The 27857-nt window shown below is 45.3% G+C and overlaps 1 protein-coding gene across 1 annotated transcript in view; it reads left to right on the top strand.

Annotated features, from left to right (window-relative positions):
- Nucleotides 1–27857, top strand: part of ptprsa (protein tyrosine phosphatase receptor type Sa) — a 270699-nt gene that overhangs the window by 170921 nt on the left and 71921 nt on the right. The window contains 4 exon segments of the mRNA XM_079505556.1: nucleotides 10950–11219; nucleotides 11616–12197; nucleotides 14355–14491; nucleotides 15458–15599. Coding sequence (XP_079361682.1) covers nucleotides 10950–11219; nucleotides 11616–12197; nucleotides 14355–14491; nucleotides 15458–15599 — 1131 coding nt within the window.

The following is a 27857-nucleotide window of genomic DNA, read 5'->3' as shown; positions in this document are numbered from 1 at the left end:
GGTTGTTCTAAAAATCCATAGCATTCCCCCCACAACGGCTGGGGGTTAATGTCTCTCTGAAAACCTTTTTAAAGTCAGCAGTAGTTTATTTTTGTTTAAGCTGGTATGTTCTAGAGGGAAATAAAGAAAAACAATCAGTCCAGGCGACTGTTGAGTTTCTTTAAGACACACAGAGGCAATGAAGACAAAAGTCTTGGCCGCTAATGGTAAACGACAGGAACCCAAACGACTGAGCGTTAATAAATTGAGGCTGATGCATTCGCGGGGCCGATGTATTATTTATGTTTTGGCATCGTATTAAAAAAAGATGCCTCACAGTCGCATTGCTCAGTTTGTTCACTCCGCTGTGTACCAAATAACTTTGTTCCCGATAAATAATTCACGGCCCTGACATTATAAAATGGGTCAGGGAGCCGCTTTTTCATTATTATTGCGATTATCATACCCTCTGAAGTAGCTCTGTAGGGGGAGGGGGATCTCCTCGGTGAGAGAGGGGGGGCACGGTGAAATGAAAACAAAAAAAAAAACCCTCTCAGTGATATGATTAGCGCCTCCTCTCGCCTAGCATCCGTCACCAGGGCAAACAGTTCTCTGCTGCAATGCCGAGACACTCCAACGTGGAGTAGCTATCCACCTACCGGCACCACCGCCACGCATATACAGCGAGGAGGAAAATTAAAAGGCCTCGCTTGCAATTATTGTGGAGAGCTCGCAGAGAAGAGATTAAATGGCAATAATGGGAACACTCTTGTCGATGCCGCATGGGCAATATTAGCAGTTTGTCAAATAGATCCAGCTCTAGACTTCTATAGAATCGATGCCAGCAACCAGTGCAGTTACCATAAGTCAAGGGGGTCCTGCTCGTCCCCGTTGAGGGCTCGCGTGGTCAACCCATGGGGCGTTCACTACTTTGCAGCATCCACCACCACCACCACCACCACCAGCACCACACGTGTTTTTTATGCCTTGATGGTGTCAACTTTTGTCTGTTTTCAGTTTACTCAGTTTTGTCAATCGATTTCTGATATTTGATGTTGACTATGTTTTTGTTCACAAAGCAAATTGCACTCGAAATCAGCAGCTGTGGCGGGGGGGAATTATTTAGGCAAATACATTCGGAAACAAAAACGACAAACAAAACAATCTCCATATTACATCGGGGGTGGATTGAGACTACAAAAATAATAATACAAAAACAAACCTCAATGTGACTGAAATGATAGCAGCATGGATTGGACCTCCAAAAGAAACTCGATGAAATCAGCCACATGGGGGAAAACAACCACAGCTGCTAATTTCAGCCCAAACTGTGTCTTTTCTTTTCAATCTCTCATTGGTTTTCTTTGATTTCCTCTTTATTTGGTTTCCTTCTCTTAACCAAAAAAGCAAATAATAATATTGCAGCTGCCACGGGAGCTACAGTATACTGCACTCACCGGTGGCTATGAAAGGGAGCTTTTGAATTTTGATCATGATATGGTACGCTTGATTTAACCCCAGTGGCAGCGACACCATTTCTCCCCCCCCCCCCTCTTCCTTCTCTTAACCAAGCGACAGCACAGCCACTGGGGTGAATCTGATTGTTTCTGAGGTCAAAGCTTATTTTAAGGGGCAGGCTAGAGTTTACATTTTGAAGACGGGGATGTCACTGATAGCAGGGACAAGGGAAAAGGGGAAGGAAAAAAAAAGGGATTAAAAAAAGTAAGGGAAACAAAAACAAAACAGAAATGTAGCTGCAGCTAAACACCTTGAGGTGGCTTTTTTTACTCTCTCTGTGTTTCCCCTATTTTTCTCTTCTCCTCATGTCATTGTGTTCTGCATCAACCCCTTTACATCCCTCAGAGCTTCGAGAAGGTTGGTGTGTTTTTTCTTTTTTACTTTTTTGACCCACATAAAAAAAAAAAATCAACATGTTTGAAAATTTTAGCTAGATTTGCCTATTTAGCCTATTATACAAAGCTCGATTCAATTTGAAATAAATCCTAAACGATTAATCCAAACTTGCTAAATGATTATGAAAGAAGTTATTTTATTTTTTATTTTTTTTATTTTATTTTTTACTTTATTTTAATTCCAAAGAAGATATGATGAAAGCAAACCCGATTAGCTCGGGTTTTGTTTCTTTACTTTTCTGTTTGCATTGTGGGGCCTTTTCTTGTTTGCATCCTTTGGTATTGCTTCTGCACGGAAAGGCTTTTCTTGCACCATGTCTTGGAATCCCAGCACGTGGAAATAACCTAAAGGAACTGTTGCATGATGGGAGAATGTAACTGCGCTTGCATGCCTCGTACAGAATTCCTTTGGCCGTTGTCTTTTTTTCGTTTCCTGCATTCCTCGTTTTGTTGAAATGTTCCATTATCTTTCCTTGGTTTTCTACAGATCTTTTCCCTGATACAAACCTTTGTTTATCGGCATTCTCTGCTGAGTTTAGTGATTATTGGTCCTGTGTATGTGTGTGGTTTTTGTTTTTCCTTTAGTTCTGTTCTTGAACTTCCTTTTCCGTTGAACACCTTTTCGTGGTTTCCTTTTGTTGGTGGCGTTTCTTTTCCTTTTGTTTACTTACTCAGTGATGCTGCTGCTTCTTGAGTCGCGGAGGATGAAACATGAATGCCAAATGAAATACTTAGTGTGTGTTCAGCGCAGTGTTGCTGCCATCTCGTTTACGGTGATGCATTAACAAACAAAAAGAGAATGAGAACTGATTGGGCCTGATTGGGTTCAGTGGTGATTTCACACGGCCATCATGGGGATCTCTTTTACAGTGCCACGCGGATCAATAAGAATATAATGACTTCGGCGCTGCGTTCGCCGTCTGTCTCTAACCCATGTAGGCCTGACGTCGAAATAAAAAGAACGTTCGCTCTGAAAGAAGATATATTCAAAGATTTGTGCCGCATTTTCACGATTTATCAAAAATAGCAGACCTACAAGCTCATAGCGCGCCACTCGGTGGCGCGCTATGAGCTTGTAGATCTGCTATTTTTCATTAGCTAAAGTATAACATAATGCTTAGTTAAAACAACAAAAGGGGTTCCCGTCCAGAATGGGCTAAGCGGCAAAGACGGCTTTTATTTTCAAAATGACGGCGACGAGGCGTGATTGGTTTTGTTGACAGACTGCTGTTTTCCTTCCAAAGCCAGTCAGGGAGACTCAATCAAATTCTGATGTATTATTCATTCATCGCTGGTTCTTTTCCCCGCGTGTTGAATGTTGGAATTGATTCCGAGATTGACGTAAGCCACCTAATGAAGATTCTCAAATTGGAACCAAAAGCATACTCTTTTTTTTCATCTCCCCTCCCCCGATACATTCGTATCGTATCGCATCGGCAGTCGTGGCGCCGGTATAGAGGAGAGGGTGCCAAATGAGTTGAGGATCAATTGCAAGGGCAGGCCTGCATTGCATTGATTTATGTGGTAATTGGGTTTCTCCCAAGTTCCCATCATCTTTTTGAGATGTTGCACTCAGCCCATGTGTGCCGGGTTTCTCCGAGGCATATATTAATCTGAAACCAGTGCCAGAACCCTCTTAAATCTTATGTCACAGGCTGTCGTAAAACTTGCCTGTAAAGTTTATCCCTCCTCTGCTCTTATGAATACATTACTTCCAAGCTTTTCCTATTTTTTTCATGGACGGGGGAATGACTATGAGCTCAGAGAAAATTACAATTTACAAGTACAATTGTGAAGTGAGAGGTAATTTACAAGTTTGTTTGATCATGCAAGCTGTATCACTCACACAAATGCGATAACACGCAACGCGGTATATCTGGGGTCCTGCGAGGACCCGGGGCGTGCGTGTCGTTTTCGGTTGCGCGCCGATCTGTCGGGGATTAGACCTGTCGCTCAGAAGTGTATGCTTTTTAAATAATGAACACGGGAGCAGCGAGTGTGCCAGTCCCCCCCGGGTGCCCACCGCCCCCCCACGCGGGGCTGAGTGTATAATGGCTACCTCGGACAGACCTGGAGGTCATCGCCTCTCGCCCCCACACATAAGAAGAACAATAAATAATAGAACACGTTGCCTCGGGCCACGGCCTCCAAGGACACAGAGTCTACCGGCTTAGTATTTAGTTCTTGCCTGTTTGCCAGTGACTGCCAGGTCTTACCGTGGGTCCATATCAACCATATACTCGCTGGAGTAAGCAAGAAAGTACGGCACGTTCTTCTACTTTTATATTTGTTTCTTTTCTCTTTTTTTATACGGAACATAAAAAACAAAACAAAAAAAGAATCATCTAAACCGTTTCAACAAAAGCCATTGTTTCCTTAGAGGAGACACATTAAGTATTTGATCTTTCCATTGTTTGGATAAAATCAAGTTCCTCTTCTCCAAACCCCCCTCCCCCCCACCGTACTGTTCTGCGAGACAGCTCATTAGACAAAATTCATATAATCATAATCCTTTTGAATTCTCGCTGTTCCAATTGGCAATTAAAAGATGCTCCATAGGCAGTTGAACGCCACCACTCAGTATTCTCTCATTGCCGTCACGGCCCAATTCCACTGGAGGGAAATGTGAAAGAGAACCCGTCCAAATTCTCGAAATGCAGGGCCGCATTTAGCCCTGACTGCTGCTTCGTGATTCCAACCATATGTCAATGATGCAGCAAGACTGCGCTGTGAAGAATGCACGTGCACGTCGCTTGCCCTCCTACAACAATGATGATGCCTGCCTGGTTTGTGAATGTGCTTGCATGTCCTGCTCTGCATTTGTGTGTTTGTAACGTTGGGAAAGAAAGCTAGATTACACCTTATGTTCTCACTGGCCAAAGCAAAAAAAAATCCTGCCATCTCTATTAGATGTTTGTCTCAAGGAGTCCTGAAGTCCATAGCCCACCACACACCCACCCCTCTGACATAATTATTGCTCATTTTGTCTTTGAATAAAGCAAACATAAAAAGTTTTCAATCTGACAGCATAGATCCAGTGCTCATGGCATTATATCCACCACAGAGAGGGGCGTATCTGCAGCAAAACCATTTGGCTGCCTGTCTTCCATCTGCAAGACCATGTCCCACCAAATCTTCTGTTTGCTGTTACTGGCCCACCTACCCACCCACTGCCACCATTCCTCTCCGTTTGCTCTAAGCGATAATTTCCATTTTGATGGGCCGGGCCACCCATAGTGACTGTTCTAGCCCGGGTGCAGCCCAATGTCGCATCAACGCATGCGACCCCTGTGGGTTTCTATGTAAATGCCCTCGGCCTCGCCAGGCCAAGTGTAACCAAAGGATGTATATTATGCGGAGCCTGTGTGACGTCGGGCAGTAAGAGGGTGTAATCTCAGCTTCAAGGTGACACTAAAAAAAGGCTGCACATTATGTTGGCTTTTCCCCTCCTTCATTTTGGGGCAGCACTCCAAGGCTGCCTCGCCAAAATGGCCGATAATGTCTGCCTTCTGACATCTTGTGTTTTTTTTTTCGTTGCTTTTCTTTATGTTTTTGGGCACAAACCCCTTCCACGCCACCGCCCACTTGTTTAGAGATTAGTTCAGTACTCTGGCGTTCTCTCTCGACTGCTTTTCACCTCGTTCCACTTCTAAAGACTTCTTTGAGTTGTCTTTCTCTCTCTCCACATTGGGGCTTGAACCAGGATTATACGTTGTTTACGTCCCAAAAAACTAAAAGAAAGGTCTAGTACTTTTTTTTTCTCTCTTCTTCTTCTTCTTCTTTTCACCCTTTCTTTCCATTCCAAATGGGGGCCGGCCGGGCCGGGCTCCCGGTCTCTGTTGAACGAGGAGCGTGTCTATGCAATTGGGATTCTTTTTAGGGTTTTTTTTGTTTTGTTTTTCGCTGGGCTTGCGTTTCTAAAGGGTAGTATACTCTCACACACACACATACATCACATCACCGCCACCTCCTCCTCCTCCCCTTCCCGTCTTCCTTGTCAGCTTGCGAGAGCCTTTTGGAATCACTTGCATGACTGAGTATTGCATTCCACTCTGGTCCTGTTGTTGATTTCATACACAGATGTGTACAGAACTATATAGACTTCATGGTAGACTGATGAATCATCTGCATGCAGAACCCAACTTCCGAGGCGTTTTCCCTTATGAATCTTAACCCATTTAGGCCTGACCTCAAAATTTAAAAAAGATATTCTAAATCCTCCAGTTTTCTGAAATAAATATTTTCACGATTTTTCAAAAATATTTTCACGATTTTTCAAAAATATTTTCACGATTTTTCAAAAATATTTTCACGGTTTTTCAAAAATAGCAGACCTACAAGCTCGTAGCGCGCCACTCGGTGGCGCGCTATGAGCTTGTAGATCTGCTATTTTTCAATAGCTAAATTATAACATGTTTAAAACACCAAAAGGGGTTCCCGCCCAAAATGGGTTAAAGTGTGATTTATACTTTAGTGGCAGTATAGCCTTGTGTCATGCATCGGAATATAGCGCCGCGACTCGTTGTGACCTTGTAGATCGGCTATTTTGGATGTGCGATGCAGGGCACATCCAAGTATAAATATCAGGAATTATGTTCGGTTCTCCTCGGCGCTCTCGGAAAAAGAAAGATAGGGAGATGGGCGCTGTTCGTTGTGCCAGGACAACCCACTGTTGCTGTGCACTCGCCACAGGCTGAATGTATTTGTTTATTGTGCGCGCGGGGGCATGCAGTAAATGTTTTGCGGGCAGTAGGTTTGTGACTGACGGTTTCCCCCCCCGTAGATTCCACCCGGTGTCACCATGCCTGTTAAGATTGTGAAAGGAGACATCATTCCTGTAGAGTGTAGATTCAACTCACCCTCTAAATCGCCCCCGGTCCATTTGGCACACATTCACCCCAGATACAGAATAGCACCTGATCAGATGCAAACCTCCATTTTGACACCCCCCCCCCCCCCAAAAAAAGCAACACTTTGATCCAGTACAACTTTTAGTCAACATGCATTCACATTGGACATGACCAAAACTATAAACGAGAGCAGAGACAAAATGATGGCTGGAAAAAAACATCTAATAGTATTGATGCAAATCCTCTCTGGTTGAACACAGCTGCACTATATGGAACTGTCTTTGCTGTTCGGACATGAATTATTTTGTGGATATCTGTTATGTTTGGTTTACTTTAAGTTTTTGATTGTGTGTCTGGAACAATGCTCCATCTGGAAATGAACGGCATGCTTGGATGGGCTTGGGTGACTTTATTTTTTGATTGTCCTGATTCTCCCTGTGACTGGGGGGGCGGGGGGGGGCACACCTGTATATGACACTCATGCCATAGCCACACCCACCCATGCATGTTTGTGTGTGGAATGGGCTGCCCTTTCACCTTTGTTGTTTGTTAGGCGTTTTTAAAAAAAGACATCATTTTTATTTCTGACAGTTCTGCAATCAAGGTGCTTTAGACAAAAACTTTAAATTGGACTTTACAAGCATGCATTGATAACTATCTGGTACCGAGCCGAAAACCTTAACCAAAATGTTTCTCGTGAAGTAATTAACCCAATTTAATCAGAGGTAGTGTAGATATATTGCTGATTATGTAATAATAATATTTTTGATGACTCCTATTTTGGTGGGCAAATTATTATGAATAATGTTTTGCTTGATTGTAAGTGATAGAATTTGCCTTTCTTTTTTTAAAGCCATTACCTTTTTTCACAACCCTCTGTCGAACATTTTATTGATAGTTCTTGTGACTTGTGTTTCTGTGGTTTTGAGTTCTTCATCCAACCTTGTTCCAGCTACGAAACTGTAGCAGCTTCACTTGAATTGACCTTTCACCGGCCTCAAGGTCGGTCGGGTCACGTACGTACGTGCCCTAGTCAGCAACTGACATTATCAGTGGACCGCAGCACCTTCTGAAGGGGTGTGTGTGTGTGTGTGTGTGTATCGCAGCGTAAATGTAAAGAGTAAGGCCGTTATCGCCCTGCAGTGTTGGCGGAAGGTCATCGCCCGTGTTTGCCTCAATAAGTTTACATGTCGCGTGTAAAATGTATTATTAATCATTTCATACATGGCACAGAAGTACAACGCTATCTCATATGACTCAATTCAAGTGAAAGGGCTCCTCTAAAGGCCAACACTAGTGGCGGAGTCGGAGCCTTTTGTTTAACCTTTTACATACCCTCTATCCTGCAAGCTCCTTCCATTATTAGCCCACGGTGTGGCAGATATAAGTCGCGTGTTCAAACAGGTCAAATCCCTTCCGAGTGTTTGTGGGGTGACCGTATAGGCCTGTATATGAATCCCATTTGGATCGACACGCGGTGCGCTATCCTCGGTGCCCTTTTTCGTTCCCACTCTCCCCACCGCCTCGTCTCGTGCCATCACACACTTGTCCCGGGTCACATGAGCATCGAGGTGGTGAGTTTGAGGGTGGGTGTGGGTGGCTGTGGGGGGAGGGGGGGGGGATTAGTTGACTCTGATTCTAAGCCCCAGTGTGTGAGACCTCCAAACCCACTTTGAGCCATGTTTTTTTATTTTATTTATCGTTATGATTTTTGGTTTTTTATCTATATTTCAGTTTTGCTCCAGAATCACAGTCTCCTTATTCTATCCCCAACTTCCTCCTAACCCCTCCCCCCACAACCCTTACCCCCCCAAACCTCCCCCCCCCCCCCCCGCCCCCCCCCCCCACTCGCCCTTTGCGTAAAGTACAGTATGTCCAGCGTGCCCCATTCGTGTGCGTCTCGTTTTGTCGGCCTGTGTCTGTCTCGTCTCGTCTTGTCGTGTCTGACTGTCCCGTCTGTCTTCTTGTCTGTCTTGCTGCTTGGGTCTGTTTTTTATTGGTTCTGCCTCGTGTCCCTGTCTTGCGTTCTATCTGTCTTTTCCTGTCTGTCTCCTCGTCTGTCCTGTCACCTGTCTGTCTCTCAATCAGCTCTTCGTTTAGTTCGAACCATCCTCTTTTTGTTCAGACTTCTCTTCCTTGCTCAACTTCTGTCTCCCTCTCAGACACACTCTCTCTCTCCCTCTATGTCTCTCTCCCTCTATGTCTCTCTCTCTCTCTCTCTCTCTCTCTCTCTCTTTCTCTCTCTCTCTCTCTCTGTGTGTGTGTGGACCTTCTTTGCATGTCTTCCATCAAACATTGTACAGTCAGTGTCAACTAACACCTCATGCTCCCTCCAACGCTGCACTAACACTCACATACTGTACACACGCGCACACCCATAACAACAAATAACAAACACACCTACATACATACATACATACATACATAACACACAGACGCGCTCACACATAACGCACTACCCACCTAAACATCTTTCCTGTCGGTCCCATTGTCAACTCCTTCTTTCTTTGTTCACTCAAAACTGTCCTCCTGTCCATGAAATCCCAGAAGGATCTCCCCGTCTCCTTCTCCAGTGGAAGGTGTCTCTATCTCTATCTCTGTCTTTGTCTCTCTGTCTATCCCTCTCTCTCTCTCTCTCTCTCTCTCTCTCTCTCTCTCTCTGTTGGTCCAGTTCTGTTTCTTTGACCTCTTCCTACTATCTGTGACTAAGTCGACTCTTCTGGCTCCAGCCTCTCCACTACGGCCTCTGTCTCTATGTATTTCTAACTAAGAACCACACCACTTTGTTTCCTATACTCTATTACTCTCTATACTACTTTTTTGTGTTTAAAACCCGGGACTCGCGATGTGACGATGTGTCCTTCGCGTCACATTTTGTCACATTGGCCGAAGGAAAAAAAAAAAAAAAAAACAATAATTAATAATAACGAAAAAAAAGGAAAAAATAAGTTTACACATGCAGCACTGAAGTGGGTGACCCCGCCCCCTACCCCCTTCTCCCACCCAACCCCCTCTTTCTCTCTCCTCCTCTCCTCTCTCGCTCTCTTTACCTCCGTTCCCTTTCTCTCTCTACCCCTTTTTTCTGAGGTGCTCCTGTCCTTGTATCTCGTATTTTCTCCTTTCTTCTCCAATCGTCTTTTTGTCTGGGCATGCTAGCGACCCTTCAGTTATATTCCTCTATGCATTTTATCTCAATTTTTTATATCTGGTTTTGTTACCATTTTATTTTATTTTTTTGACTCCTTGAGTTTATTTTTTTTACCTCGGTCTCTATTATGCATGCTGTCTGTGAAACTGATAGCTGCATCTATCAATGGAACCGTGTCAGATCTTAAAAAGGCTTTGTCCAGTGGATCTACCCTAAACCACAAAAATCTCATTAAAGTTTCTCATCTTTAGCGATTAGCCTAGGCAAGGAGAAAGGGCAGAGCAAAGCGAGCCACACACACACACACACACACACCCACACCCACACACTAGCGGGGCGGAGACGCCCCCTAGTGGTGGCTTCTCAACAGTACAGCGTAACCCTATACTTCCTGTGCCGCGGGAGGAGGGGCCTATCACGGGCCTACTTCCTGATCTGCCGTGAGTGGCGGAGAGAGGACAGGAAGTCTCAGGTTGCCTTACGTTGCAGGCCTCACGTGATAACAATCACATGGACCTTAATCACTCTTATCGCTCACACCTGGCGGCCCATCCGTGGTTAGGCTGTGGTTAGTCAAGTTCAGCGTCTTTTCGGCAGCTCAGTTTTACGAAGATGAGAAACTCATAATAGATTTTTGTGTCTTTAATTGTGCTGTGATGGGTCAAATATTGGTCAATGGAACCTTGTTGCTATGAATCGTTGCTTTACTGTCAATCTTGTTGTTGAAGCAGTTCTGTTAGTTTAGTTCCTTCGTATTATTTGTATATATATATTTTCTTATATTTTACGTTTAAGTCTAGCTCTTTTAATTTTGCTTTATTCAGTTGACTTTTTGTTTTTTACCACGTTGATCCTTTCTGTAGATGTTAAGTATTTCCTTGTAAAGGATACATTTTCATCGACCCGTCCTGTTACTTCTTCTTCTTCTTCTTCTCTCCTCTCTTTTTTTTTACCTCGCCCTCCCCTCGCCACCCTCGCCCCACCCCCCACCCCCCCCTCTCTCTGGTATCCTCTCTTCCTTTCCTCCATCCCGCCGTCCTCCTCCCTCCCTCCTCCCAGTGCGGCGAGTGCCCCCTCGCTTCTCCATCCCGCCGACCAGCCAGGAGATCATGCCGGGCGGCAGCGTCAACATCACGTGCGTGGCGGTGGGCTCGCCCATGCCGTACGTCAAGTGGACGCTCAACGGCGAGGACCTGACGCCGGAGGACGAGATGCCCGTGGGCCGCAACGTCCTGGAGCTGAGCACCGTGCGCGAGTCGGCCAACTACACGTGCGTGGCCATGAGCAGCCTCGGCATCATCGAGGCCGTGGCACAGATCACCGTCAAATGTAAGGCGCCGTCGCTTCGGATGGAACATTCTTCATTTAGTTTTAGTTGCACAGGCCTTTGAATATAATTAGTTTCAGTCATATTTTAGTCGCCTGAAATGTTTTAGTTAGTGTAAAGGTGGTTGCACACTGGATGTCTTTTTTGGAAAACCGATGGAAAAACGCTGCTTAAAAATCTAAATTGTGCCCGTTAACTCGCAGTGTTTTGCACTTGGTTGTGTGCAAATGCCAAATATTGTCTTCGTATTGTTTTTTTTAAAGTACAAAGTTTTGCTTTTCATATTCACTTGAGCAGATTCAAACCGTCACTTGCCAAGTTGCCAATGGTGTGAAAACCAGTGAATAATATCCATGGTAGAGCTCAACCCTTCCTTTCCCCTCCCCTCTCCTGTGCAGCTCTTCCCAAGCCCCCCGGCCTGCCGGTGGTGACGGAGACCACGGCCACCAGCGTCACCATCACGTGGGACTCGGGCAACCCCGACCCGGTGACGCACTACATCATCCAGTACCGCGCCAAGTCCCCCGACAGCAAGTTCGAGAGCATGGACGGCATCACCACCACGCGCTACAGCATCGGCGGCCTCTACCCCAACACCGAGTACGAGATCCGCGTGTCGGCCTTCAACACCATCGGCCAGGGCCCGCCCAGCGAGCCGGTGGAGGCGCGCACGGGCGAGCAGGCGCCCGCCAGCCCGCCGCGGAACATCCAGGCGCGCATCATCTCGTCCAACACCATGATGGTGCGCTGGGAGGAGCCAGAGGAGCCCAACGGGCAGATCAAGGGCTACCGCGTCTACTACACCATGGACGACTCGCAGCCCATGAGCTCGTGGCAGATCCACAACGTCCAGGACAGCATCATCACCACCATCCAGAGCCTGGTGGCCACGGAGACCTACACCATCAAGGTGCTGGCCTTCACCTCCGTGGGGGACGGGCCCTTCTCGGAGCCCATCCACGTCAAAGTGCTGCAAGGAGGTGAGCTTGATTTCATTGATTGTTTCCCATCCACAGAGATTAAAATATGGTGCATTTTGCATCCCAAAACGCAGTTTATAGTTAAGGGACGCAATAAAACAACGACCTCTGCATCCACGGGATGCACTACTGTGCTACTGTACTTTTATTCTAGTTTATTTTGCCAGCTTTAGTTATAATAATCATTTATTCTTCTGTTTTCTACATGAATATAACCACATTATAACCATATAAAATGAAATTGGAGTTTGGGAATTTGTACAAATATTTGCAAAATATGACTCCTAATGTCGTTGAAGTGGGACTCATAGAATGTCCCCTGGACTCATCTAAAAGACCATCCCTGCATCCCTCGTTGAAGTGGGACTCATAGAATGTCCCCTGGACTCATCTAAAAGACCATCCCTGCATCCCTCGTTGAAGTGGGACTCATAGAATGTCCCCTGGACTCATCTAAAAGACCATCCCTGCATCCCTCGTTGAAGTGGGACTCATAGAATGTCCCCTGGACTCATCTAAAAGACCATCCCTGCATCCCTCGTTGAAGTGGGACTCATAGAATGTCCCCTGGACTCATCTAAAAGACCATCCCTGCATCCCTCGTTGAAGTGGGACTCATAGAATGTCCCCTGGACTCATCTAAAAGACCATCCCTGCATCCCTCGTTGAAGTGGGACTCATAGAATGTCCCCTGGACTCATCTAAAAGACCATCCCTGCATCCCGGGACTGAAAACCTACTGTATTTACATCACTGCATCCACCAAAAAAACATGCATATATTTACCACGGTGCAGAGGCAGCGACGTTGCAGCTGGCTTTGTCAAGCGTCTATATGAACAGTATTATTAATGAATATGTGTGGGGAGGCATAACTTAATAATTGGCATAACAACGAAATTGGGAAGGGAAAAAAGGGAAAAAGCTAAACATTATTAACACCCTGGGCGGCATGAACGGAGGTTTCCGTCCTATCAAATATAGTTACGCTCAGCGTTCAGGACGGAGATTAAGCACAGGACGGAACATTAATGATTGTTGGGAGCGCCCGTTGGGCAACATTCAATGTCATTTCTGGTTGGGACGTCATCCAAAGTGGTCCCCCTCCATTTTAGTGGATGAGAGGAAAAATCTTCAAACGTGAATAACTCTAAATCAATCCGTCCAATTCTAATCAAAGATTATGTTTTTGACGGCCCGTCGAGGTCCCGTCGCTAGTCGCGTTAGAAATAACAATACTTCCCGATGTTGATCGCCTCGGGGGTGTTTTTGCTACATCTAACTACTTCAGCTACATCCACGATGGCGCCTGGTGCACCTTGAAATGGGCCCTGAAGAAACAAATCGCTGGGCGTCCCGATGTAATGCTTACAAATACCCCCGGGCGTTCTAGGTGTTAATCATAAATGCATATAAACATTATGCTATTTGTCTACGTTATAAACCAACAAAAGAAGCCCAAGGGATTATTTCCTTTGCAGTCCTTATAGAGTGCCAGTTTTGAGTTCCAGTTTTACTGTACTGTACCTTTTGTGGGAAATTTGATTTGAAAATGTCAAGGAGTTTGTTTTATTACGTTGGAAACAAATTGTACGGCTCTTGTTTTTTTTTTTCTCATGAGGGAATTCGTTCACTTCACGCTCATTCACTTTATGCTCACTCAGAGAACACAGGGAGGCTGCCAGAACATTCCCTAAAACATCCAGGACAACGCTCCACATGTCCCAGACTCCTCTCCATTCTCTAAAACATCCAGGACAACGCTCCACATGTCCCAGACTCCTCTCCATTCTCTAAAACATCCAGGACAACGCTCCACATGTCCCAGACTCCTCTCCATTCTCGCTTCCAAACTCCCCACTGCAGTTAGAACTGCTGACTCACTCCCAATTTCCCACCATAATCTGAAGACTCACCTCTTCAGACTCCACTTAAGCCGTAGCACTTGACTTGACACTTGACTTGACAACCATGCAGGTTTATGCAAATGTTAAAATGTAATTTAGATAGCATGTTATTTAGACACATGCCAGGTTAATTTGTTGACCTGGCATCCTATAGTTTGTACTGTATAGTTTCAATGATTAAGAGAGCCTGCTAAATGCCTGAATGGGCTGTTTCCATGTTTTGTTTCATGTCTGTTTCATGTCTTTTCCAGTTCCTGGTCAGCCAACCAAGTTCATGGTGGGCGCTGTGTCCGACACCAGCATTGAGCTGACCTGGGAACCGGCCTATGAGAAAGAAGGCATCATTAACTATGTGCTGCGCTACAAAGAGGCTGGTCATGGTGACCAGGTAAGATCACACACACACAACACAAACTACTTTTTTGTGAAAAAACTATTTTGCTTTTCATAATGTCGCTGTCGGGTGGAAACCGTTGCAATGGATCCAGTAGCTCTTGTTAATATTTTTAATTGGTTAAACATTAAAACATTAAAGGAGCATTCAGTGATTTGGGTGATTTGGAAAACCACCCAGTCCGCCCGGTAACAAAATGTGCACATGCACACGCTCTACAGTGGGGGGAAGTGCAACAGCATGTGCACCAAGTCCACCTTCATCCTGATTGGATGAAGGCTTTGCCACCCGCCACCAAAACTGAAACTAGGGTTTTTTGACCCCAGGGGCTCACTGGGGACAGGGAGGAACTCCTTATATGGTCAGCACACTCTATAGTAGGAAGGATTATCCAAATAAAAAGAAAAAATAAGTGATATTTGAATGAAGCGAAATCACTGAATATACCTTTAAAACACACAAACTGACATCAAACATTAAACATGTTTCAGATGTATTATTATTATTTCTTAAGAAGCTGTACTGTACATGCTCACAACTAAGCATGTAGGCATTTAGGCTTTCTCCTTCACATTTCTATTGGCCTTGTGTATCATTTCCTAAATATTAAATAAACAAACAAATAGCAATAATACAGCGATGTATAAAACAGGTAATTAATTTATGGGGGGCACCGAGTGGCGCGCTACGAGCTTGTAGGTCTGCTATTTTTGAAAAATCGAAGAGCCACTGACATAGAAACATAGCTTTTTCAGAAAACTGTCAGGATGTAGAAGACATTTTTAGAATCTGATCTCAGGTCAAAATGGGTTAAAGGAAGCATGAGCTCAGTTCGGGGCTCTCCCCAGGTTAGCAGAGGGAGAGTATAGCACCCAGCATTACAGTTTAGGCAATTGGGGGGGAAAAAAAATATATATATCAGAGTGATGTCACCACTCCTCTTCTTCCTTGAACAAACAGATAAAGAAATTTGGCCCCACGTCGTCCTTCGTGGTGGAGGGGCTGCGGCCCAACGCGGAGTACGTCTTCTCGCTGGCCGCCATCTCCACCAGAGGCACGGGAGCCTACACCAACGACGTATCCCAGAAGACCTTGCAAGCCAGTATGTATAGCCCCTTTATTTCCTCTCCTCTCTGCTGCTTCCCTCTGCAGGGAAACATGTCGGCTGGTTTTGGGCGTTCAGCGATGACCGAAGCGCTTCAATGTCTTCTCCAAATGCTGTTTTGTTGTGGAATCTAATGAGGATGTTGAATCTTTCTTTTTTTTCCGACTCCAGGCTTCCTATAACGTTGCTTTTTTTGTTTGTTACTTGAGATGTCAACTTCAACCATCATCACCTTTGAACTTGTGATTGTGTTGTTGTACCAGACATACTCAGGGGTTCAAAGCTGATTGAGACTATTTTCAGCTGTGTGCCATGTGTATGACTTGCCTTTCTTTAACGTGTCGCTTGATCCTGAAAAAAAAAGAAATGAAAACATGTTTCATATTTTTGGAGTTGATTGATATTGATTGTATATGTTTTCTCCCCCCCCCCCCCCCCCCCGCAACAAGAGCTCAAGGTGTCAATTTGGGTCGTTTTCTGGCCTCATGAAAATCGACTTTTATACATATTTACCAACCAAACATGGGCGATAAGAGGTTAAATTTAATTAGCAAATTAAATGCAACCTTTCACACTACGGTGGCTTACAACCTTTTACCATCTGTTTTGATTCTATTTTTTTTAAAACCTCTACACTGGATGGACCTTGTCAGACAAATTGAGTCTATGCGGACGGACAAAATTTGTCAGCTTCTTTCTACCTCTTCCCACGATCACTTCTGTTCAGATTTTGCTTTTACTTTTGTCAACAGCAAAGTGCACTTTTCCCTCACACGTGACACAACAAGAGACACAAAAAATGTCCCGTTCTCCCCTGTGACTGCCGTGGCTTTCTGCCGAACGCCACAGAAGAGGCTGTTTTTCCGCGAGGTGGGAGGGGAGGGGGTGCGTGTGCCGTGCAGACGTGCGCCGAAAATGGCCAATTTACTCACAACTGTGAGCTTGTAGCTGTTGTGAGCTTGTAGATTGGCCATTTTCGGTGTACGACGCTGACAATTGACTAAGCATAAACCAATGGTCCCAACAGCAGATCAGAACAGTAACAAATGCATATATTTTTTCAGATATGGCAGGAACACAACTGAATTATTTAAACGCGCAGGGCCAAAAATATCCCTGACATCATAGCTCAAAGTAGGAGAGTAGAGAGAGCACAGTTGGCTTAACAAATCCAACATGAGCCGAGGGGGCTAGTGTGGAGCTGATGCCATGAAATGCACTCCTCTCCTGATGCCCCCCCAGAGCATGATGCACCACCACAGTGTATACAGAACCCTGCTTTAAGGTCAACACTATGCCATCTGAAACATCTCCCGTTCAACATATTTAACCCTAGAACACTAAACACGTTGTGATTTTCGCCCCGGCACAATTATATTTTTATATAATGTTGCTGATGTCTGAGGTGGGTGTTTGTTTCAATATACCTTTCACGTTTAGTGATAGAGTGATAGAGAAAAATCCCATACACCCACAATGGGCTTATTTTTTATTTATTTTTAATGTCCCAAGAATGGGTGGACCAAAGAAGAGGTTCCCAACTCCATTATTATTGTTTTTTTAGGGATATATTTTAAATAATACCCACATTTTCACCATTTCCCCCCCTATGATAGGGCCCCATATGATATATATTTTTGGTTGCCTTGTATTGCTGTAATATATTTTCATGAGAAATACTTTTGATGGAATATATTTCATTGTGTAAAATACACCCGGGTTTAGTGATGCATGGTTTTGACAAAAGTTAAGTTTAGTGTTCTAGGGGTTAACGTAGCTACTTGTCCAAGAGTATAGGGATTGACCTGATGCTTTTTCCTTTGTGAACACAGCCAGTATTCCTGAGGTATATAACCTCTGAAATTAGAGGCTTTTTTTTTAGAAAGCAAAGCACGTTTGATCCGACAGGGAGTCGGCGGTCAGACGCGCGGGCAGAAAGCCACGGCGGGGCAGTGTGAGGAGAATACCCTTTAACACATTTTCTTGTTTCTGTCCGTGTGGCAAAGCCTTGCCGGGGCCGCCAACCTAACCACCAGGGCCGTTTTGGGGAACAAACTTCACAAATTCTCTGTTTGTTTTTTGGCTTTGTGTTATACCTCTGGAGGAGAGCTTCACAGACAGTGCAGAGTCACTGAAGAGAGCACCAGTTGCATGCAACATTAACCCCTCCCCCCTCCCCCCGCTTCCCTTCCCCCCGTCCACCGGGGGGTGCTGTTGAGAATCTTTACCGCTCCCTCCTCCCACACCCCCTTTGAACTTTGTATGCTCAAGGCATGAAACCAAGCTATATGTCCATCAGACCTCCCGCCCGACAACCCCTCTGCCCCCCTCCCTCCTCATCTCTGTCTTGGCGTGTCTTGGGTGTATATATATACGTGCACATCCTCCACTGTTAACGTGTATCTGTGAGACCCCCTTACCCTCCTCTTTTGCGTTGTTTTACTGAACTGGAAACGGCAGGTGGATTGGATCAGGATACACCTTCCTCTCTACTTCCACTCTACCTTCCCACCCCTCTCTCTCTCTCTCTCTCTCTCTCTCTCTCTCTCTCTCTCTCTCTCTCTCTCTCTCTCTCTCTCTCTCTCTCTCTATCGTCACTTGTTCCCTTGCGAGACGGAACAAACAAAAAGCTCTCCTTGGAATGGCTTGACATCACCTTTTCTGTCCTCTTCCTCTCCCCTTTTTCTGTTGAGTCTTTCGAGAAAAGGTTTTTGAGTTAGACCATTTAGCTTTCTGAGATTTCACGCGAGCAGCATACATCTACAATACTGCTTCCTCGAACATCTCACACCAAAAAGCAGTAGCTTGTTGCTATTGGCCTAACCATAACCTCTCACGGCTGAGGTTAGGACACTGGTTCTTAACATTGGGTTCTGGGACCCCCCTCCCCAATTGGCCCGTGAGGGTCCATTTGGTTCCTTTTGTACACCCTTAGAGTTACAGACCTTTTAAGGGCCAATGTTTTGGACCCATGGTTGGGCCCAGGACCGGACGTTGAGAAACAGTGGGTTAGGTCAATGACAGACTCAGGGCTAGAGACGATAAGACAAAAGCAACAAGTCCCCGCCCACCACTCATGACACACAGCACATGACACACACTATCATAACTTGATCTTTTGGATGCCTTGGAGGTAAGTGGTTGTTTTTTGTTGTTGTTGGTTTTGTTGGTGCCAGGCCAGGGAGCTCCAGTCTGCCATAACCCTTAGCAACAGGGGTGCAACTGTTCTATAATTGAACTAATCGATTTGATCTGTTATAAATAAATTATCCTAGAAATGATAGCCTAATATAACATTTGATTAATAATCAATCCCGATTTTGGGCATGTCATGAGTGTAAAATTAAAATAAAATAAAATGTGTAATGAAAGAAAATGATAAAAATTGTGAAACTGGCATGCAGATATACAAGCTCACAAAGTGTTGCAATGCACTGCGGAACAAAATAAAGCAGAAGGGCTTAATTGCAGATGTGTTAATGTATAAAAATAGAAATATATTAGAAAACACACTAATCGAAAAGTCGTCGAATAATCGCTAAGAAAACGATTGATAGTTGCAGCCCTATACTTTATAGCAATGACCTGAGAATGACCCGATGCCAGTACACCTTGTCAACCTTCTACAGCCTCTACGTGTCTGTTTTTCACAAGAACCAAAAAAAATCCCAGAAAAGAAAGACGTCCCATCAGAGAATTGAATAATAGCGTGCCAGGAGGCTCTCTCTACACGGCGCTGTAAAATATTAATCTGACATGTCTGTGGTTTCAGCAGGAATAACAGCTTTCCCACCAGATGTCTTTGTGACTCGGTGGGGCTCAGTGCGGAACGCGGCGCTCGGGTTAAGTGTCTTTTCGGGTGCCATGCAGCACAGGCAATAGAAACAGACTGTCTTTTTAGGAAAAACACAGCGCTGAGTCCATTAGCGTGTGTAGAGAGCCATACACAGAAGCCCCACTGAAAGGGCTATCGGCTTCACCACTTAAATCTACCCTACTGTGATGGACTTAGTTGACCGGAGTCCCCCACATGTCTATGTTAGGCCCTCTCTTTTTTTCCTCCCTCTACACCAGATCCCTCCCCCGAGAAAGTTGCAGATCGATCATCTGCAAGCTCATAGTGAGTTCGTAAGATCGGCTATTTTCGCCCGAATGTGGTAAAAGACATCACTCTGGGCGCGTTCGGAAATATCGCACTGAGCGCACTGTGCAATGCAAACTAATAGGCGAGTGCGCTCCCGGTGCGCATTTCCGAACGCACCCTCTGTGTAGTAATCGAATTCGGAACGGGAATCCAAAGTGTGTCCGCGCGCACGAGGGTGGTCCTTCAGTTCAACACAAATCTAATTCACACATATTTCTATTTGCGTTATACGTGTAGTATGAGGGACAGACATTTGACTGCGGGGTGCTCGTCGGGCGGATCTGTCCGGAATATTCCGGCAGCCTCTGTGAGCTAAGAATCCAATTACCTTGGTGTGACACTGCCAGGGAGCATCATTAAAAACACACACCTCATTGGAGAGGGGCAACATGAGATTGGTGCGCACGCACGCACGCACGCACGCACGCCCGCCCGCACGCACGCACGCACGCACGCACGCACGCACGCACGCACGCACGCACGCACGCACGCACGCACGCACGCACGCACGCACGCACGCACGCACATTTGTACTGTATTACGGTACTGTATTACAATATTACGGTACAGACATCAGCGTATCAATGCAGTTTAACATGTTTGGGGTGCATTTGTACCCCTGACCCGGAAGCAGATCTGCAAGCTCACATTGTGAGCGTGTAGATCCACTATCTTCGGTCAAGTTCGGTGTGCGATATACCGGCGAGCAATGAAGTACAACTATCAGATATAACTCCAAGCCCAATCCCTAAACCTGACCCCTAAATGCCCAACCCATAAGCCCATCATGGATCTCTTACTAATCGTACGCCGAACTCCAAGCCCAGATATCTTGTTTTACCGTAAAACAACAATTTCTCTTGTGAGGAAAACATTGTCCTCACAATGTCTATTTCTGACATTCTACCATAGTGGTGGGGACATTTTGGTCCTCGCAAGTGCAATAATACAATGTACACACACACACGCACACACGCACACAAGCACTTTAAGCACACACGGCCGCGCGCAAAACGCAATCTCTCACTCCTACGGAGGCTCCAGTGTAATGAGGAAGCCTTATTTACCAGCTGCATGACTGGGCCAGCTGCCCTCACTGATATATATGAACATTAATAACGTGTGAGGGAAGGGGGGTAGAGGGAGGAGGCCCACAGGAACAGACAACCACAATGATACACACGCACCCCGCATTTCAACAGGCAACCACAATGATACACACGCACCCGCATTTCAACTGATACACACGCACCCCGCATTTCAACAGACAACCACAATGATACACACGCACCCGCATTTCAACAGACAACCACAATGATACACACGCACCCGCATTTCAACTGATACACACGCACCCCGCATTTCAACTGATACACACGCACCCCGCATTTCAACTGATACACACGCACCCCGCATTTCAACTGATACACACGCACCCCGCATTTCAACTGATACACACGCACCCCGCATTTCAACTGATACACACGCACCCCGCATTTCAACTGATACACACGCACCCCGCATTTCAACTGATACACACGCACCCCGCATTTCAACTGATACACACGCACCCCGCATTTCAACTGATACACACGCACCCCGCATTTCAACTGATACACACGCACCCCGCATTTCAACTGATACACACGCACCCCGCATTTCAACTGATACACACGCACCCCGCATTTCAACAGACAACCACAATGATACACACGCACCCCGCATTTCAACAGACAACCACAATGATACACACGCACCCCGCATTTCAACAGACAACCACAATGATACACACGCACCCCGCATTTCAACAGACAACCACAATGATACACACGCACCCCGCATTTCAACAGACAACCACAATGATACACACGCACCCCGCATTTCAACAGACAACCACAATGATACACACGCACCCCGCATTTCAACAGGAACAGACAACCACAATGATACACACGCACCCCGCATTTCAACAGACAACCACAATGATACACACGCACCCCGCATTTCAACAGGAACAGACAACCACAATGATACACACGCACCCCGCATTTCAACAGGAACAGACAACCACAATGATACACACGCACCCGCATTTCAACAGGAACAGACAACCACAATGATACACACGCACCCCGCATTTCAACAGGAACAGACAACCACAATGATACACACGCACCCCGCATTTCAACAGGAACAGACAACCACAATGATACACACGCACCCCGCATTTCAACAGGAACAGACAACCACAATGATACACACGCACCCCGCATTTCAACAGGAACAGACAACCACAATGATACACACGCACCCCGCATTTCAACAGGAACAGACAACCACAATGATACACACGCACCCCGCATTTCAACAGGAACAGACAACCACAATGATACACACGCACCCCGCATTTCAACAGGAACAGACAACCACAATGATACACACGCACCCCGCATTTCAACAGGAACAGACAACCACAATGATACACACGCACCCCGCATTTCAACAGGAACAGACAACCACAATGATACACACGCACCCCGCATTTCAACAGGAACAGACAACCACAATGATACACACGCACCCCGCATTTCAACAGGAACAGACAACCACAATGATACACACGCACCCCGCATTTCAACTCGGGTCAAATCTGTTTGTTAAAAAAAGCTAGCCCTCGCAAGGAGAAAATACTAGCGGTGGTGGTGTTGGTGTCACAAAATATTTGGTTTAGGATTAGATTCCCCAACATGTGGACAACCGGGACCCACTAGTTGTCTGTGAGGACCACTAGTGGACTAGTGGACCCTCCCCCCCCCCAAAAAAAATGCCAAAAGACTCTAATAGACCCTCAAAATTATATTAAAAAAATGTCATGGTATTTCTTCTTTATAACCTTTATAACCTCAAAATAGTTTCCATTGTGAAATTGATCAATAGAATCTTAGTTTCTAAAGTATTAATAGGTTAGTTCCTTAATTTAATCCTAGCCGGTCAATCGATTGATCATTAACATAAACATGCTCACGTACCGTACCGTACTGGACCGGACCGCAAACGCTTTAATTAATTGGTTCTGATCCAGAAAAGGTCGGGGACCACTGAGCTAGAAATAGAGACACTTAAGCCCTACTCCCATTCTGCAGTGTCGTGAGAATGCAAAATCTGCTATTTTCACAATTATTATTATTATTAATTATTTATTTACATTTCCCCCTATAATGACATGCCCAAAAGAGAGACGCCAAGCCCGTTTCAAAGTGGTTAGCGTAACATTTCTCAGAGCCTGGGATGGATTCCATCCTTATGTTATGCTATTTTATGTTATCTGGCAGCCTGGAGAGCCCTTGTTGAGTGAAATGAAAGACAGACGGTATAATCTTCTGCTGTTTACTCTAGCAAACATTATCTCTGGTGCAAAAAAAAGAGAAAAACCTGTTCGCAGAGCATTGGAAGTGTGTGTGTGTGTGTGTGTTCAGCCATCGTGGCATCACCCGGAGGTTGTTGTCATGGGGATCACGTTGCAGACGCTCCCTAGAAAACCCAGGCACGTGTTCAGTGTATAATAGTACTGTCGGTGTTAACCTGTCTATGTTAACGCACTGGTTTTCTCCGTTGAGTCCTCTGAAATACAATTAACGGAGTCTGTAACTCCCACAGTGTTAATTTAAATCGTGAGAGTGTACAAATGGAGCCAAATGGACCCTCACTGGTCCATTTGTACACTCTAACGAGTTACAGACCCGTAAAAGGGTTCCATTTTGGACCCCCAGGTGGGAGCCGGACACAACGTTGAGAAACATCGTGTTGACATGGGGGAAAGATAAAGGTATGGTGCGTGCACACAATCAATGCTGTGTTATTGCTTGATGAAAAGTGCAAAGAACGCTTACACTGCAAAACCCTTGATTGGTGATTTAACTCCAGAGAGTGTAAAACAAATGGGTCAATATTGTTACAGTAAATTAACTCTAAATTAAGCACATTTGTGCTTACAGTACCGTTTGTACTTTTAGGTTCTCGGGAGATTTTCATTAAGTACAGTATTCATAGTGTACGCTCACTATACCTCGGTTAACGTACCAGAATAAGAGCGGTGGGCAGTCCAGACTCGCCTCTCCACCTTGCCCCCCGGAGGCTTCATCACTTGTCATGCCTAGCTGAACTCGGCAGCAACCTCGATAAATTTCATAAGACCTCCTTTGGTCCCTTATTAGCAAAGGGGGGGGCAAGAAGCGTTTTCGCTTGTCCGGCCGTAATTGGTAGCAGTGACCCCCATTCAGAAACGGCGCCTCCTGGGATATGCCTCCTCTAGTCAGTCCAGGTTCAGACATATGTTTTTATTTCATTTTTTTACTTTTTTTGAGACCCGGGTTCAGACGCAGCCCGCGGGCAGAGGGTCCACATCTAAGAGAGCTGGTAAAAACAAAACAAAAAAAGAAGGTCTCCTATAGGTCTCCGTCCCCAAGCAACAGCAGGGAGGAGGGCAACGAGATGGACCCTGGTGGGGATTGGGTATTTTTAGTGGGAGTGGGGACAGCCAGGCAGATATACGAATCCCATTTCATAGTCTCAGAAATCATTTCACGCATTGTCGATGAGCTCCGCGGGGGCCGAGCCCCGCTGTATCGTCGGGCTTTGTTTACACATTTTTAGATTCTACCTTTTGAAGCGCCGGGGCAGCCCCAGTCCAGTGTTATCTCTCAAATTAAAGTGGCAGATTCTAAATCCGCCGTATTTAGCCAAACAAGCATTTTTATCCCCCCACTTACTGTAATTGCATGCAAGGGGTTTTAGATGTATTGGAATATTTTAGTTGCGTTGAGCACCGGGCTGGACATTTGGCATGACGGGCGGATTAATTCCTCTAATGATCCACAAATGCCAGCGTCCTGTGGCCCGCCATTGGTGATGGAAATGACACGAACACGCTCTTATAACCCCGATTGGTAAAAGCACTAGGCAATCTGTGTGTGTCTGCGGTGAGACAGACATGGAGCGATGACCCGTTGTAGCTTAACCTTCCCTCAACGCTGTATGCGATCTAAATCCATCACATTTTCATTTGAAGGTATTAATAATCGTTAGGTACAAAGGTATGTATTTGAAGGAGAATTCCAGTCCAGGCCTTTGATTACCTTAATCTGATGTTATTATATCCCCGAACAAGTGGTACAGGTGAATATTTGCATAACCGCAGCTCCGAGCATGAGTGGTGGGGTTTTGCGCTAAATCGCTTATTTGTATCTTTTTTGTTAAATTGTATAAAAAAAAATTTATGTCGTTTTGTCCCACATGGGCCGCCATAGTATTTACAATGGGGCTACTTTGGATGAAATCAGTGTGAAATCTCGTCTAGCGAGACTTCTGGAAGTACACATCTACACAAACACTGCGAGTTATTAGTCATAATGAACGATTATAAGCGATTAATAAGCGATTTACCGCAAAACCCCAACACGCTCTGAGCTGCGGAATGGAGTTATGGAAATTGTAACCTCTACCTTCGATATAATAGCATCAGATTAAGGTAATAAAAAGCCTAGTCCGGAATTCTCCTTTAACATAGCAGATGTCTTGTTGAGTTTTGCCTTCACATCACAATCAATTGAACTACTTAAACCACTTAGTTTGACCGGAGTCCCCTACAGCTTTATACTAGGCCCCCCTCCTGTTTTCACGCAAAAAATATCTTTGCCGAAATAGCTGATCTCCAAGCTTCTAGATGTGCTGTTCTCACCGTTTATGTTTGGGGGGGCAGATTCACGTGGTTAACCTTCGCTGTGTGAAAACCCCAATCCGTGACACATTTCATCTGAAGGTATTCACGACGATTAGGTACACCGGCATGCGTTTTAACACGGCACACTTTGTAGAGAGCTTGCCTTTAACATGACAATAGACTTTGATACTAGAGGCTGGTATCAATACAAACATGACTAATTATTTGTCAGATACTGTAGCAGTCCGAGAGTCTTTTTTTCCGAGACTTCAAAAGAGCCCCCGGCGAGGCATTAGAGTCGAGTCTCCCTCTTTTTGTCGGGGCATATAGTTCTAGCATTTATAATCCCCCCACCGGTCTTTATGGGTTCTGCAGTTTTACCAAAGCCGCCGGCCGAGTTGGCCCTGCTGTCTTTAAGCCTTTATCAGGCATGAGGGGTCTGCGTCGGAGCGATAGCCAGACCCATGTCAGATGCGACGGCCTTCCCCGCGCTGCACAATGATGGAGAACTGAGCAATCACTCTTGACGTTGGAATACAATATGACGGAGCTGAAAGGCTCAGAAATCCAGTAAGACTGTAAGTAAATAAGCCCATTGGACACAGAGAGGAAGGGCCTGGGGCGCTGCAGTGGTCCTGTCCTATTTGCCGTGTGCCAGCACAGTCGGTCCTATATATCTTAAGACGCAAAGGATATGCTCTCCGATGGCCAGAAATTCATATGTTTTTTACATTTTCGTCAGTTTGATGTTTTGGTTGTTTTGTTCTCCTTCCCAAAAGGACGACGCGCGTCACTCTAGGATCATTAACCTTTCATGAAACTGGCACCACAACACAGTACTGTTACTGTGCCTTGTTTTTTTCAAAACGCTGTGATACACAGAGCTATGGAATGGGATTTATTAAAAAATAAAACGATAGAGAAACAAGGGGGGATAAAAGAAACATTGGGTCCAAAGGAAGAAAGTTAGAGGAGGTCACCGGAGTAGGTTTTTCGACCTCAGTAGCTTCCTGCCTCTCAGCTCTCACAGGCCTGTGGACCCTCCTGCCCTCCCCCCAAAAGATTCGAGCGAGTAAGACAGTCCTTTGGTTCCAGCACAGAGCCCAACATTCTCCCTCCCCCAACCGCACACAGCAGCAACGTGTCCGAAAAGTAGGACGAGTCCACCCGTAAGTTAACCACTTAAACCCTGTAGTCTTAGCGAAGCGCTCACAACCCGAGTGACAACTCTACAAGCTCACAAGACACCGTGAGACCGTAGAATGGGCTATTTTGGGCAAATGTCCCCCGCCCCAGAATGGGCATGCATGGGTTCAAGTGGTTAAAGGTGTTAATTGGCAAAAACGGGGGTATATAATGGGTTCAGAACTGCAATGTGTGAGGAGTTTGGATGGAGAGTGTTGCTGCTCAACTGACTGTGGAGTGGAGCTCACTGCACAGTCAGGTGCTGCTGGTAAGAAAGTCTTAACCAGTTAGTGTATGTGGAAGCCAGGTACGTATGAGGCAGTCAGTTATACCTGTGAAGCTTTTTCACTTTGGTTGTTTTTCTTTTCCTTTTTTTTAAAGTTTAAATGTTGTTTTCCCCGTTTATGCTCAGTAGCCTGTTTTTTATTTTTTGTTGTTCATGTTTCTTATGAGTTGTCATTTTTTTTCGGAACCCTAACTGTTTTTGTGTTTTCTTTGTTTCTTTTTTTTCTTTTTTCTTTTCCTTTCGAGTCACCTGGGTTAAAAGACAAATTCATTTTTTTTCTCCAGCCGCCACTGCCTCAATTTATCATTTATGTCTCCAGCCCTGTTGTTTTGGAATGAAAACATGTCGTGTTTTTGTTCCGTTCTGTTCTTGTTGTCTCTATGGGTTGTCATTTTCACTTCTGCCCACGGGTTCCGTTGAATGCTATTATGCTATTATTTATTTGTTTTTGTTTTTTTTGTTTGTCTTGCTATGATTTCCTTTTGTTTCCAATTATTCCGGCTACAATACTGTACATCACAGATGCGAATGTAATAATGAACTCGGCTCGAAACCGCAAGATGGTTGGGGAAATTATTTTAAGGAGTATTGGAAGAGACAGAGAGAGAGAGAGAGAGAGAGAGAGAGCTCGACTTGAATAGAAATCTCCGCATACATGTGCTTTTATCCGTATAATACCTAACTCTGGATGAGCAGTGGGACATTTTATCACTCCCTTGCACAGAGCTATAGCTCTCTCTCTCTCTCTCTCTCTCTCTCTCTCTCTCTCTCTCTCTCTCTCTCTCTCTCTCTCTCTCTCTCTCTCTCTCTCAGGCGAGTCCAAGCTGTAAGAGCCTCGCTCAGATTAGAAAGTAGAGTGTGACTTAGAAAGTTCACAGATGTGTAGTTTTTAATATGTGTTGGAAGAAGTGCTTCCCGCAT

This window comes from Electrona antarctica (assembly GCF_951216825.1).
Source record: "Electrona antarctica genome assembly, chromosome: 7".
Classification (NCBI taxonomy): domain Eukaryota; kingdom Metazoa; phylum Chordata; class Actinopteri; order Myctophiformes; family Myctophidae; genus Electrona; species Electrona antarctica.
Note: the sequence above shows the minus strand (reverse complement) of the source record. Positions and strands in the feature narration are given on the sequence as shown.